Genomic DNA, 12,976 nt, shown 5'->3' on the forward strand with positions numbered 1-12,976 from the left:
AAACCCTGAGAGTATGGCCCCTGGACACCCTTTTAGCTCAGTGATGAAGCCCCTCCCGAAGTTCACCGTTCAGCCGGGGATCAGACAGCCTCATAAAACAAAACAGGACTAATGAGGCACAGCAGTCCAGGGACAAGGACTAGAAGGCAGGAGGGGACAGTAAAGCTGATGATAGGCAACACAAGGTTGACAAGGGGCAGTGTTGACATGTCATGGGGCTGTTAACCATTGTCATAGGGCAATATGTGTACTAACTGTTTAATGAGAAACTATTTCTGCAAACCTTCATCTAAGGTACAAAAAAAAAAAAAAAAGAATTACCTACGTGAGATCAAATTGACAACAGCAACTAAAAAGGTTTGATGGGAAGCCTAGGGGGCAGTGAGCTGAAGATAATGGTGATGGAAAATTTGAAAAAGGATACTGAGAATAGCAGCACAACTGGAAGAATGTAATCGACGTCACTGAATTATATGTGTAGAAACTTTTGAAGTGGTGTAACTTTGGCTATGTATATTTTCACCAAAAAGAAGGTCCTCAGGATCGAGAAGGGAGAGTGTGGACATGTCGTGGGGTTGTTAACCAATGTCATAAAATGATATGTGTACTGACTGTTTAATGAGAAACTATTTGTTCTGTAAACCTTCATCTAAAGTACAATAAAAAAATTTTAAAAAAGTTAAATATATAATTACTATATGATCCAGTAATTCCACTCCTAGTTATATACACAAAAGAAATGAGACCATATGTCCACACAAAACCTTGTACACGAAGGTTCATAACAGCATTATTCATAATAGCCAAAAAGTGGAAACAACCCAAATGTTCATTAGCTGATGAATGGATAAATAAAATGCTGTATTATCCATACAAGTGAATATTATTTACCAATAAAAAGGAACAAAGTTCAAATACCTAAATGTGAGAACTAAAAACATAAAACTCTTAGAACAAAATATAGGTTTAATGCTTTAGGACATAGCTTTTAACCATGGATTCTTGGATATGACACCAAAAGCACAAGCCACAAACGATAAAATAAATAAATTGGATTTCATCAAAACTAAAAACTGTTGTGCATCAAATGACTTTATCAATAAACTTAAGAGACAACCTATAGATTGGGTGAAAAATCTGGGGACTCATGTATCTGATAAGGGTTTAATATCCAGAATATATAAAGAACCCCTACAACTCAACAAGAAAAAGACAACCCAATCAAAAAATGGGCAAAGGAACTGAATAAACATTTCATCAAAAAGGATATACAAGTAGTCAACAAGCACATGAAAAAATGCTTAATGTCATTAATCATCACGGAGATGCAAATCAAAACCATAATGAGATATCACTTTATACCCACTAGGATGGTTATGATTAAAAAAACCATAGACATAGGCAAGGATGTAGAGAAATTGGAGACCTCATCCATTGCTGGTAGGACTGTAAAATGGTATAGCTGTGGTGGAAAACAGTTTGGCAGTTTCTCAAAAGTTAAACATAGCATTACAATAGGATCCAACAATCCCACTCCTAGGTATATACCCAAAAGAACTGAAAGCAAGAATGCAAACAAATACTTGTGCATCAATACTCACTGCAGCGCTATTCACAATAGCCAAAAGGTGAGGGCAGCCTAAATGTCCATCAAGAGATGAACAGATAAACAAAATGTGGTACATACATACAATATATTACTCTGTCAAAAGAGAAATAAAGTTCTGACACACGCTACAACATGGATGAACCTTGAAAACATTATGTTGAGAAAATAAGTCCATTACAAAAGGACAAATTTTATATGATCCCACTTACATGAAATATCTAGAATAGGCAAGTATGTAGAGACTACAGTTTATCAGTGGTCACCAGAAGAGGGAGGGAGGGCAGACAAAGTGGGACTCATTGCTTAGGGTACATTAAGCTTCTGTTAAGGGTGATGGAAAAATATGGAAACGGACAGTAGTGATGGTTGAACAATCTGATAAGGATAATTAAAGTTATAGAACGGTACATGTGAAGAATGCTGAAATGGTAAATGTTTATATCTATCTATCTATATATACATATTTATATGGGAAGACAAAGGATTGAATAGACGTTTCACCAAAGAGGATACACAAATGGTTAATAAGCACATTAAAAGATATTCAATATCATTAGTCATTAGGGAAATGCAAATCAAAACAACCATATAAATGTTGGTGAGAATGTGGAGAAACTGGAACTCTCATACACTGTTGGTGGGAATGTAAAATGGTGCAGTTGTTGTGGAAAACAGTCTGACAGTTCTTCAAACAGTTAAATATAGAATTACCTATGACCCAGCAATTCTACTACATATATACCAAGAAATGAAAATACATGTCCACACAAAAACTGTTGTACAAATGTTCATAGCAGCACCTTATAATAGCCATAAGGTGGAAACAACCCAAATGTCCTTCAACTGATGAATGGATTTAAAAAAATGTAGTACATCCATACAATGGAATATTATTCAGCCAAAAAAAACGGCATACTGGTAAATGCTACCACATGAATGAAGCTTAAAAACATTATGCTAAGAAGTGGCAAAAGCCAACACAAAAGGCACGTACCATATGATTCCATTTATATGAAATGTCCAGAACAGACAAATTCATAGAGACAGAAAGTGGATTAGTGGTTGCCAGGGGACAGCATTGAGGGCAATGGGGAGTGACTGCTTAATGAGTACAGGATTCCTTTTGGGTGATGAAAATGCTCTGAAACTAGATATTGACATTGGCTGCACAACACTGTAAATGTACTGAATGTCAGTAATGGTAAATTCTATGTTATGTGTATTTTTTTTTTTAAAAGAAGCATCCTGATACATGCCACAACGTGGATGAACACTGAAAACATCACACTAAGTGAAAGAAGGCAGACACGAAAGGCTACATATTATACGATTCCATTTATATGAAATGTCTAGAATAGGCAAATACACAGAGCCAGAAAACAGATTAGTGGTTTCCAGGGGCTCAAGGAAGGTGGAATAACTGCTAAAAGGTATGGGATTTCTTTTTGGGGTGATGAAAATGTTCTGGAATTAGATAGTGGTGATCACTGCACAACCTTGTAAATATACTAACAACCCCTGAATTTTATACTTTAAAAGAGAGAGTTTTATGGCATATATATTGTATTCCATTAAAAAAAAAAAAAGGGCTAGAATCATAACCACAGTACTGAAGGGTCTTATGAAATCATCTGGTCTCAATTCACATATCTTATGAAGGAACTGAGACGCAAACGGGCAAAGTAGATTGTCCAAGATTTTACAGTTTGTTAGTAGCAAAACCAGTATTAGTATACAAGATATTGCCACCTCAGTTTTCAGATATGAAGGATGTAAAAAAGAAAAGAAAAGAACAGTAGTGTTATAATATTTACCAAAAAACTTCAACAGATTAATTTACAAAGGACCATACCCTTTAAAACATTATGCTAAAATTAGCATCCTGAGATCCCAGCATCTCTTTTTAAGCTGTAAAACCTTGATTCTTAATCATTAATAAACATTTGTTAAAAGCAAAAGAGCAGCTTAACTGATTTGAGAAAGAACTTGATTAAGTAGTTAAAATTTTGCTCATTTACTACTCACTGTTGAGTACATTTCAGAGATTTAATTAAACATCAGTCAATCCAGCTTTTAGAAAATCCCATGGCATCACATTTTGAAATGTTGGCATCAGCTTTCCAATATTTCAAACTTGTGTAAAAATAGTGAATTTTTTTTATATTGGGATTTTCAAAAGTTAGACACTGCTATGATTGAAAATTGGACGTCTATATCCCCTTGAATGTGGGCAGAGCTGTGACTGCTTAACCAACTAAGTACAGCAGAAGTGACCTTTCTGAATTCATGACCAAAAGAATCTGTGAGCTTAATGAAATTATTTGTGGGGCAGTGGTTAAGATCTTGGCTGCTAACCAAAAGGTCGCTATTTCAAATCCACCAGTCACTCCTTAGAAATCCTATGGGGCGGTTCTACTCTGCGCTATAGAGTAGTATGAGTCGGAATCAACATGACAGCAATGGGTACATAGTATAGTTATAAGTTTAGAGTGTTGTGTTACACAGCAAAGAAACTGGAACAGAACATATGATTTTTATAGTAAAAATAAGCAATTCTTGTTCCCTGATTGTTCCTTTTTTTAATAGCAGTCTATAAACATACACATTCCTTCACCAAAAGAAGAGTAGACAAGAAAATATAAGTATATATGAACATACACATTTTAAAAAGCAGGCAAGAGATATTATTACATAGTTTTTAATCACCTAAAACTCTAATCTAATATTATGGTATGTTACAGAAGTCAAAATATCCCCAAAGGTCAGCACAGAGATACCTACACATCAGCTTAGCAGGCAGTTGAGAACAGGCTTCCAAAAACTGTGTGGTTCTCTAAGTGTCTCAAAGACAATTTATCCTGAGTGGTCTAGTCCTAAAGCAACTGCCTTCTGGTTTAGATTAGACAGGTTTTCCTCATTAACAACAGGTTTGGCCTTAAAATTATCTCAGAAGTTTCCCATACTGACCTAAAGGGCTTTGGACATTTTAAGTTTTAAGTAAGGGGGAAACCCTGGCTCTATGTGTACTGTGTGATCTCAGGCAAAAATGTCAGCATCCCTGTGCCTTATCTGTGTATCATTTGACTTGATCAGGATGATTGTAAAGACGAAATGAAAGAAATCATAAAAAGCCCCGAGCACACAACTGGCATAACATAGTTTATAAGAAAATGTTCTACATTCTACTTTGGTGAGTAGCGTCTGGAGTCTTAAAAGCCTGTGAGCAGCCATCTAAGATACTCCACTGGTCTCACCCCTTCAGGACAAAGGGAGAATGAAGAAAACTAAAGACTAAAGGGAAAGGATTAGCCCAACGGGCTAATGGACCACAACCACCACAGCCTCCACCAGACTGAGTCCAGCACAGCTAGATGGTGCACAGCTACCGCCACTGACTGCTCTGACAGGGATCACAATACAAGGGTTGGGGACAGAGTTTGAGAAAAATGTAGAACAAAATTCTAACCCACAAAAAAAGACCAGACTTACTGGCCTGAGAGAGACTGGAGAAACCCCGAGAAGATGGCCCCCGGACGCTCTTTTAGCTCAGTAATGAAGTCACTAGAGAGGTTCACCTTTTAGCCAAAGGTTAGACAGATCCATAGGACGAAATGAGACTAAAGGGACACACCAGCCCAGGGGCAAGGACTAGAAGGCAGGAGGTGACACAAAAGCTGGTAATAGGGAACCCAAGGTCGAGAAAGGAGAGTGTTGACATGTCATGGGGTTGTTAACCAATGTCACAAAACAATAGGTATACTAACTGTTTAATAAGAAACTAGTTTGTTCTGTAAACCTTCATCTAAAATACAATTTTAAAAAAACACATTGAGGGTAAATCTATAGCGACAGAAAGCAGGTTAGTGGTTACCAGGGTCTTGGGAGAAGAAAATGGGGATGACTGTTTAATGGGTATGGGGTTTCCTTTGGGGATGATGAAAATGTTTTGGAACTAGATGGAGGTGATGGTTGCACGACATTATGAATATACTAAATGCACAGAATTGTACATTTAAAATGGTTAATTTTATGTTACGAATTTCACCTCAAAAACAAAAACAGAATATAATGAGGTAAATCAACAACAACAAAGTATTGAAGACCCTAATGAGCTTCTGTTTATGTGGGTTATATCTATTCATGTTCACCATATTAGAAAACTTTGTTAAAATATTTATTAATATTGAAATTAAAACAATAAACAACTTAAGAAAAAAAAAAAAACCCTGAGTACAGTATTAGGTACAAAAGAAACATACCACCTCCGAAATCTAACTTTTTGACTTAGGACTCTTATTTCTTAGTAGCAGCAAAAGAGACAATCACACACCCACCAACAGCATACCATATGGGTTTCAGTCACATTTTGCAACTTTTAGTAGATCATTTAAAAAGTTAAGCATATTATGAAACAGAACATTATCAATTTATGCTACAGTAATATTTCAGTAATAGAAAAGATACTTAACAAATATTTACCTTGATCAAATATTTTTCCCATCTGTCTGCTGTAACAGATTTGCCAATCTTCCTCATCAACTTTAAGTGGAGCTCCACCAATTCTTTTGGTACTTACAAAGAAGAAAAAAAAATCTGTTAGCTAGCCAAATAAACCATTTATAAACATTTAAGATTATATAAAAAGAACTTTTCCCAAGCCCTGAATACTTTTTCAAAATAGATGCTGTTGATTTTAGCTGTCTTTTAGACCTCTGAGTCAAAAAAAAGCCTAAACTAGAGCAAGAAATTACTGAAAACCACTTTCTCAAATATGAGCAGAGATATTCATGTTTTATTTCAAAATTCCACCAAGTAAAAGCACTCAACTATAACTTTAAAATTTGTTTGTTTCCCACGATACATATTTGGTTTCTTTACTAAGATTTTAGACTGAGATAAAGATTCATAGAATTTAAAAAGAACAAAGGAATATAAATTCCAAGTAGATGGGCATCCGAGAAATAGAGTCTAACAGTTTTTTAAACTATGTTTCAGAAAACACTTCTCCCAGTATACGCCTTATCTGATGTGCTAAACTCCTCTACAGAATCTCTATGGATCTTCGCTTGACATCCTTCAGGGAACTTACCTTCCAAGGCATTTATTTCCATTTTCTGAACAGCTCTAATTATTAGAAAGTTATTACCCTTACTCTAAGCCAAAATCTGTCTTCCTTTGATTTCCCCCTTGCTCTTACTCTCTAGCTTCAAACACAATACTTTTAATCTGTCTTCTACTGGAACCCTCAAATACCTGAAGATTGCTATATCTTACAAGTTGTTGTATCCTATATTCTCTTTTCTGACTTGAGACAACCAGAGTGTCCTCAAATATTCCTTAGATATGATCTGATTATGTTGTTTAATTATATTAATTAGACCTGAGGGAAATAAAGGAAGCACACACGTACACACACACACACCTCTGCCAGATTTAGCATTTCCCAAATACCAAACACTAGCAACCTAAGAAAAACTAACAGGTATGCTATCTAAAAACATTCCACAATCAAACATATCAGGGAAATACGAGATTTTTAAAAAAGCGTTCTTTTTTTACTACAGGACTTCTTGAAGCCTTTTTATTGATTAGTGTTATGTATACTGTGAATATCCAAGATAGACGTATGCAGCATTCTGCAATATATTTGATCATGGAATCCTTTTTTGTGAAACACACAATATCTTGTAGGACACAAACGTTCTGAGGAAATGATGGCCTAATTTTTTTCAGTCATTCTGCCAAACTCTTTCTTCTCCACTAAAGCTAATTCTCCTAACTTAAAATGACTCTGAAGTATAAAAACATTACTATTAGTAAGCAAGATACAGTCTCTGCCCTTAACAAGCCTACTTAAGTGAGTCTTCTTAGCGAGGCAGGGGGTTGGAGTGGCAAGACGGAGTGGTTACAGACAAATAAATGGACAATTCTACTAAGTCAAGACCTGAAGTATGAGGTTGGGGGTAGTAGAGACAAGGGGGGAAGGACATTGCTTGCAGAAGCAACAGCAGATGCAAAGGGCTGAAAAACAAAGTGATAATGGTACTGGAGGCATGGGCATAACAGCAGGGCATGATTATGAAGAATCTTTGTAAGCCCAGGCTAAGAAGTTTAGATTTTATTTAAAAGTGTACGCATGAGAGTGCTCTGCATTTAGAAAGATCTCTATGACTGAACTATAGGAAAACAGATTGCTTTTATTCCCTTGTTTGTTTTAGGAGGTGGGGTAAAGGACAGAGACTATATGGCAAAATCAGAACATCAATCCAGAAAGACTGAACTGAACTAATGTAGAGGTGGTACAGAGAGAAGCAGGCAGATTTGAGAAAAGTTTAAGGAACAAATTAATAAAATTTAGTGATTGACTGGTTGCACAGAGTGATAGAGAAAGAGTCTAGAAAACATCTGAGTCACTGGCTTACGCAACTAAGTAGATGCCAATGACAATATCATAGGGAAAAAAAGACCTGGGCTCAGTTCTCAGCACCACCACTTATACAAGGAGACCATGATTCTGGTCAAGTCCTTTAAACACGAAATCTCAATTTCCTCATTTCTAATTTCTTATAAAAGTCTGTGTTGGCCTCTTCAGGCAATGATTAGACTGGACTATAAACATAAAATGATACTCATGAAGAGAATGCTTTTTAGCTCAAGTAGATACATGAGACTAAATGGGCAGCTCCTGTCAAGACAAAGGGACAGGAGCTGGTTGAACGGATACAGGAAATCTGGGGTGGAAAGAAGTGTGCTGTCATATCACAGGGAGAGCAATTAAGGTCACATAACAATGTGTGTATAAATTTTTGTATGAGAAACTAACTTGAACTGTAAACTTTCACTTAAAGCACAATTTTTTAAAAAAAAGTCTGTGTTGGCTTTAAATGCAGTTTTAAAACTGCAAAATAAATAAAGCTAAAAAATGTTATTTCTATCGTGATTCTTTCGTAACCAAAGTGATTTTCAATTCTTCCTTCTCCCCTTTCCCCAAACTCAGTAGTCTAGATTCTGCATTCTTATAAAATCAAACCTAATCTGTATTTCCTCCAGTTTCCCTGGGACATGACTGTACCTCCTCACTTCAGAAAAATTGCTCTGCGTAATCTCCCATAACCAAATCTAGTCCAAAAATACTGCTTTCATGTCACTCCTTGGTTCATAAATATCATTCATGGCTTATAAAAAACTATATAAACTAATCCAAATTTCTTCCCCTAGCCTCAGAGTCCCAATATTCAGTTGCAACCTAACTCTCCAACTCTTCTCTCTCATTTCTACACCGAAATCCTTGATTCAAATCATTCTGGCCTGTTCACTGTCTAACAAACCCAACCCAATACCTACCAGGGCTTTATTCAAACTCTTCAGCTTACTATTTTATGGCTTCCTAAAGCATATTCATCTTTTATCATAACCTGACTGACAAACAACATCATGATAAATGAAGAAGAAACTGAAGTGGCCAGTAATTTCATTCTACTTAGATCAATAATCAACACCCATGGAAGCAGCAGTTAAGAAATCAAATGAAATACTGCATTGAGCAAATCTGCTGCAAAAGACCTCTTTAAAGTTTTATAAAGCAAAATTGTCACTTTGATGACTAAAGTGCATGTCATGGATTGAACTGTGTCCCCCAAAATATCTGTCAGCTTGGCTACGTCATGACTCCCAGTATCGTATGATTGTATAATCTGATGTGATTTCCTTCTGTGCTATAAACTCTATCACTATGATGAGGTTATATGTGATCTTATGTGTTGTAAACTCTATCACTATGATGAGGTTATACTGATGAGGTATACAAAATTGGACTGTGTCTTAATCCAATCTTGTTTGAGATATAAAACAGAGAAGTGAACAGAGACACATGGGAACGTCATACCACCAAGAAAGCAGTGCCAGGAGCAGAGCGTGTCCTTTGGACATGAGGTTCCTGCGCAGAGAAGCTCCCAGATCAAGGGAAGATTAATGACACGGACCTTCCTCCAGAGCCCGTGGAGAAAGTGTTCCCCTGGAGCTGATGCCCTGAATTTGGAATTGTAGCCTACTGGACTGTGAGAGAATAAACTTCTCTTGTTAAAGCCATGCACTTGTGGTATTTCTGTTAGAGCAGCACTCGATGACTAAGACAGTGCACCTGACCCAAGTCATGAGAGCTGGACAATGAAAAAGAAGACAGAAGAACTGATACATTTGAGCTGTGATGTTGGTGAAGAATACTGAATACAACGGACTGCTGGAAAAATCAACAAATCAGTCTTAGAAGAACTGTAACGAGAATGCTCCTTAGAAGCGACAATTGTGAGACTTCTCCTCACCTATTTTGGACACATCATCAGAGAAGACCAATTACGAGAAAAGGACATCATGGTTGGAAGAGGGTCACTAAAAACGATGGAAACCCTCAATGAGATGGACTGACACAATAGCCACATCAATGAACTCAAACATATCAATGATCATGGGGATGGCGCAGGACTGTGCAACATTTTGTTGTGTTACATATAAGATTGGCGTGAGAGTCGACTCTGTGGCAACTAACAACATATCTGCTCAGTACAAGTCCCAAAAGCCTCCATGATATAGCTTCCTGATGGTTGCAGCACACAACCAATTCTTTTGTCCTTGGAATGCCCACAGTATTCATACTGTCTGTCTTGCTCGCTTAGCAGTTGGTTAAATGTTCTTCACCACTGTTTTAAGCATGTCACCATATCCCATAGACATGTGAAGTCACTAAACATTTTGATACTATTGGTACTATTTTAAAAAATCAAATAGAAAACAAAAATAAATGTATGCAATAAATATGTTTTTTTTTTTTTTTTTAATCTCACTTTACAAATCTAGTCACTGTCAATTTAAGAATACAGAAAAAAGTACGTATTACTTGATTTGCTTACTACAGCACTGGGGTTTAGCGCAGTGCTGTCAGATAGAAACATAAGGTGAGCCACATAAGTTCATTCTTCTGGCAAATTTTCTAGTAGCCACATTTGAAAAACTAAAAAGTCAAAATTAATTTCAGGAATACATTTTATTGAACGCAATATATTCAAAATATAATTTCCACATGAAACCAATATAAAAAATTGAGCTATTTTAAATCCTTTTTTTGTACTAACTATTCAAACTATATTCTGCACGTTACACTTACAGCACATCTCAATTCATATGAGACACATTTCAAGTCCTCAAGACCCATATGTGGCTAGTGGCTACTGAACTGGATTGTGTAGGGTTAGCATATTTAAAACTAAAATTTATAACCCACAATTTTCTAACTGAATTTTTTTTTTGTTACAAACAAAACTGACAAGCTGATAAAATTTAAGGACATTAGTAACCCTTAGCATTTTGTCAACTGAAATAAGCAAAAACTTCAACAGAAAAATGATTCAATATTATAATTAAGTCCGAAATACTCAACTTTCCATTCTTCGTATTCTCTAAAGCAGTGCTATCAATCCAAAAGAACTTCCTACAATGATGGAATGTTCTGTGTCCGCACTGTCCAATACAGCGGCCACTTGCCACATGTAACTACTGAGTACCCGATACGTGGCTAATGAAATTAAGGAAATAAACTTTTAATTTTATTTATTTTTAATTAACGTAAATTTAAAATAGCCACACAGGACAACTGACTACAGTTTGGGACAGTGCAGCTGTAAAGTATCGGTCATATTTTTAAAACACAGGATCATTTTCCAAAACACATACAGGCAAGCTCCAAATTTTCTAAATAGTCTCAATTCCAGAACACTAGATAATTATCAACTTCGTTTTAAAGATTTATTAATCAGCTTCTTTCATTCTGAAAAACATACGTTTTATCCAGCTGAACCAGGATCCTCCACCTTTTTCACATGATAAATTTGACAGATAACCTTGAACAGTCCTGTTTCTTTCACAAAGTCTAAGAGGATGAAAGATTCTCAAGCAGGACAAAGAAAAGGTCAGAGGCTGTGTGAATTCATGAACGGCCTGCCAACATGATGTACATATGAAGCAGCAGAAAAGTGGTAGAATAACAGATTGTATTACTGATCCAATCACCCAAAAATATTCTATATTCTGATATTTTTCTAAGCATTTTTCGGCAACAAAACTTACGAACGTTGCTTCTTCTGGAATTCTAGTCTGTTACTTACAATTCTGCTTTTTAAATGGAAAAATTTTTTTAACACTCCATAACGACTAAAGACAATTCTTCTCATTCACCAATAGTCTTTTACTTAAATTTCCTCTAAGCTGGTAAGTAGAAACACACTTTATCTAGGCCACTGATAAAAATACACTGATTTCATTGGTGAAGTATCTATTCATTTCCTTTGCCCATTTTTTAATAGGATTATTTGTCTTTTTGTTGTAGAGGTGTTGGATTTTCTTATAGATTATGGAGATTAGACCTTTGTCTGACTTGTACTGTAAAAAGTTTTTTTCCAAGTCTGTAGGTTCTCTTTTTACTCTTCCGGCGTAGTCTTTTCAAGAGCATAGGTGTTTGATTTTTAGAAGATTCCAGTTATCTAGCTTATCTTTTGGGGTTTGTGTGTTGATGGTTATGGTTTGCAACCTCTTAATGCCATGCATTAGGGACTGTAGCGTTGGTCCTATTTCTTCTTCTATGAACTTTATAGTTTTTGGCTTTATATTTAGGTCTTTGATCCGTTTTGAATTAGTTTTTGTATATGGTGTGAGATGTGGGTCCTGTTTCATTTTTTTGCAAATGGATATCCAGTTTGCCGGCACCATTTGTTAAAAAGACTGTCTTTTCCCTGTTTGATGGACTTTGGGCCCTTGTTGAAGATCAGGTGACCGTAGGTGGATGGATTTACATCTGGGTTCCCAATTCTCTTCCATTGGTCAAACTGTCTGACATTGTACCAGTACCAGACTGTTTTGACTACCGTAGCTGTATAGCAGGTTCTGAGGTCAGGTAGTGTGAGTCCTCCTACTTTATTCTTCTTCTTCAATAGTGCTTTACTTATGCGGGGCTTCTTCACTTTCCATATAAAGTTAATGATTAGTTTTTTTTATCTCTTTAAAGAGTGTTGTCGGTATTCGTACTGGGATTGCACTGTATTTGTAAATTGCTTTGGGTAGACATTCGAGCAGCCAACAGACACATGAGGAAATACTCACGATCACTAGCCATTAGAGAAATGCAAATTAAAACCACAATGAGAAACCATCTCACCCAGGCATTACTGGCACGAATCAAAAACAATGGAAATAACTAATGTTGGAGGGGCTGTGGGGAGATCAGAACTCTTATGCACTGCTGATGGGAACGCAAAATGATACAACCATTTTGGAAAATGATACGGCGCTTCCTCAGAAAGCTAGAAATAGAAATACCAT

The 12,976-nt window shown here is 36.2% G+C and overlaps 1 protein-coding gene across 3 annotated transcripts in view; it reads right to left on the reverse strand.

Annotated features, from left to right (window-relative positions):
- The window catches only part of RSF1 (remodeling and spacing factor 1), a 192,506-nt gene that overhangs the window by 102,831 nt on the left and 76,699 nt on the right, over positions 1 to 12,976 (reverse strand). For all 3 annotated transcript variants that reach the window (XM_023736589.1, XM_004381995.2, XM_023736590.1), the window contains exon 2: positions 6,089 to 6,180. In XM_023736589.1, the coding sequence (XP_023592357.1) occupies positions 6,089 to 6,180 (92 nt within the window). The remainder of the gene's footprint in view (positions 1 to 6,088; positions 6,181 to 12,976) is intronic.

This window comes from Trichechus manatus, unplaced genomic scaffold (genome assembly GCF_000243295.1).
Source record: "Trichechus manatus latirostris isolate Lorelei unplaced genomic scaffold, TriManLat1.0 scaffold00088, whole genome shotgun sequence".
In the NCBI taxonomy this organism is placed as follows: domain Eukaryota; kingdom Metazoa; phylum Chordata; class Mammalia; order Sirenia; family Trichechidae; genus Trichechus; species Trichechus manatus.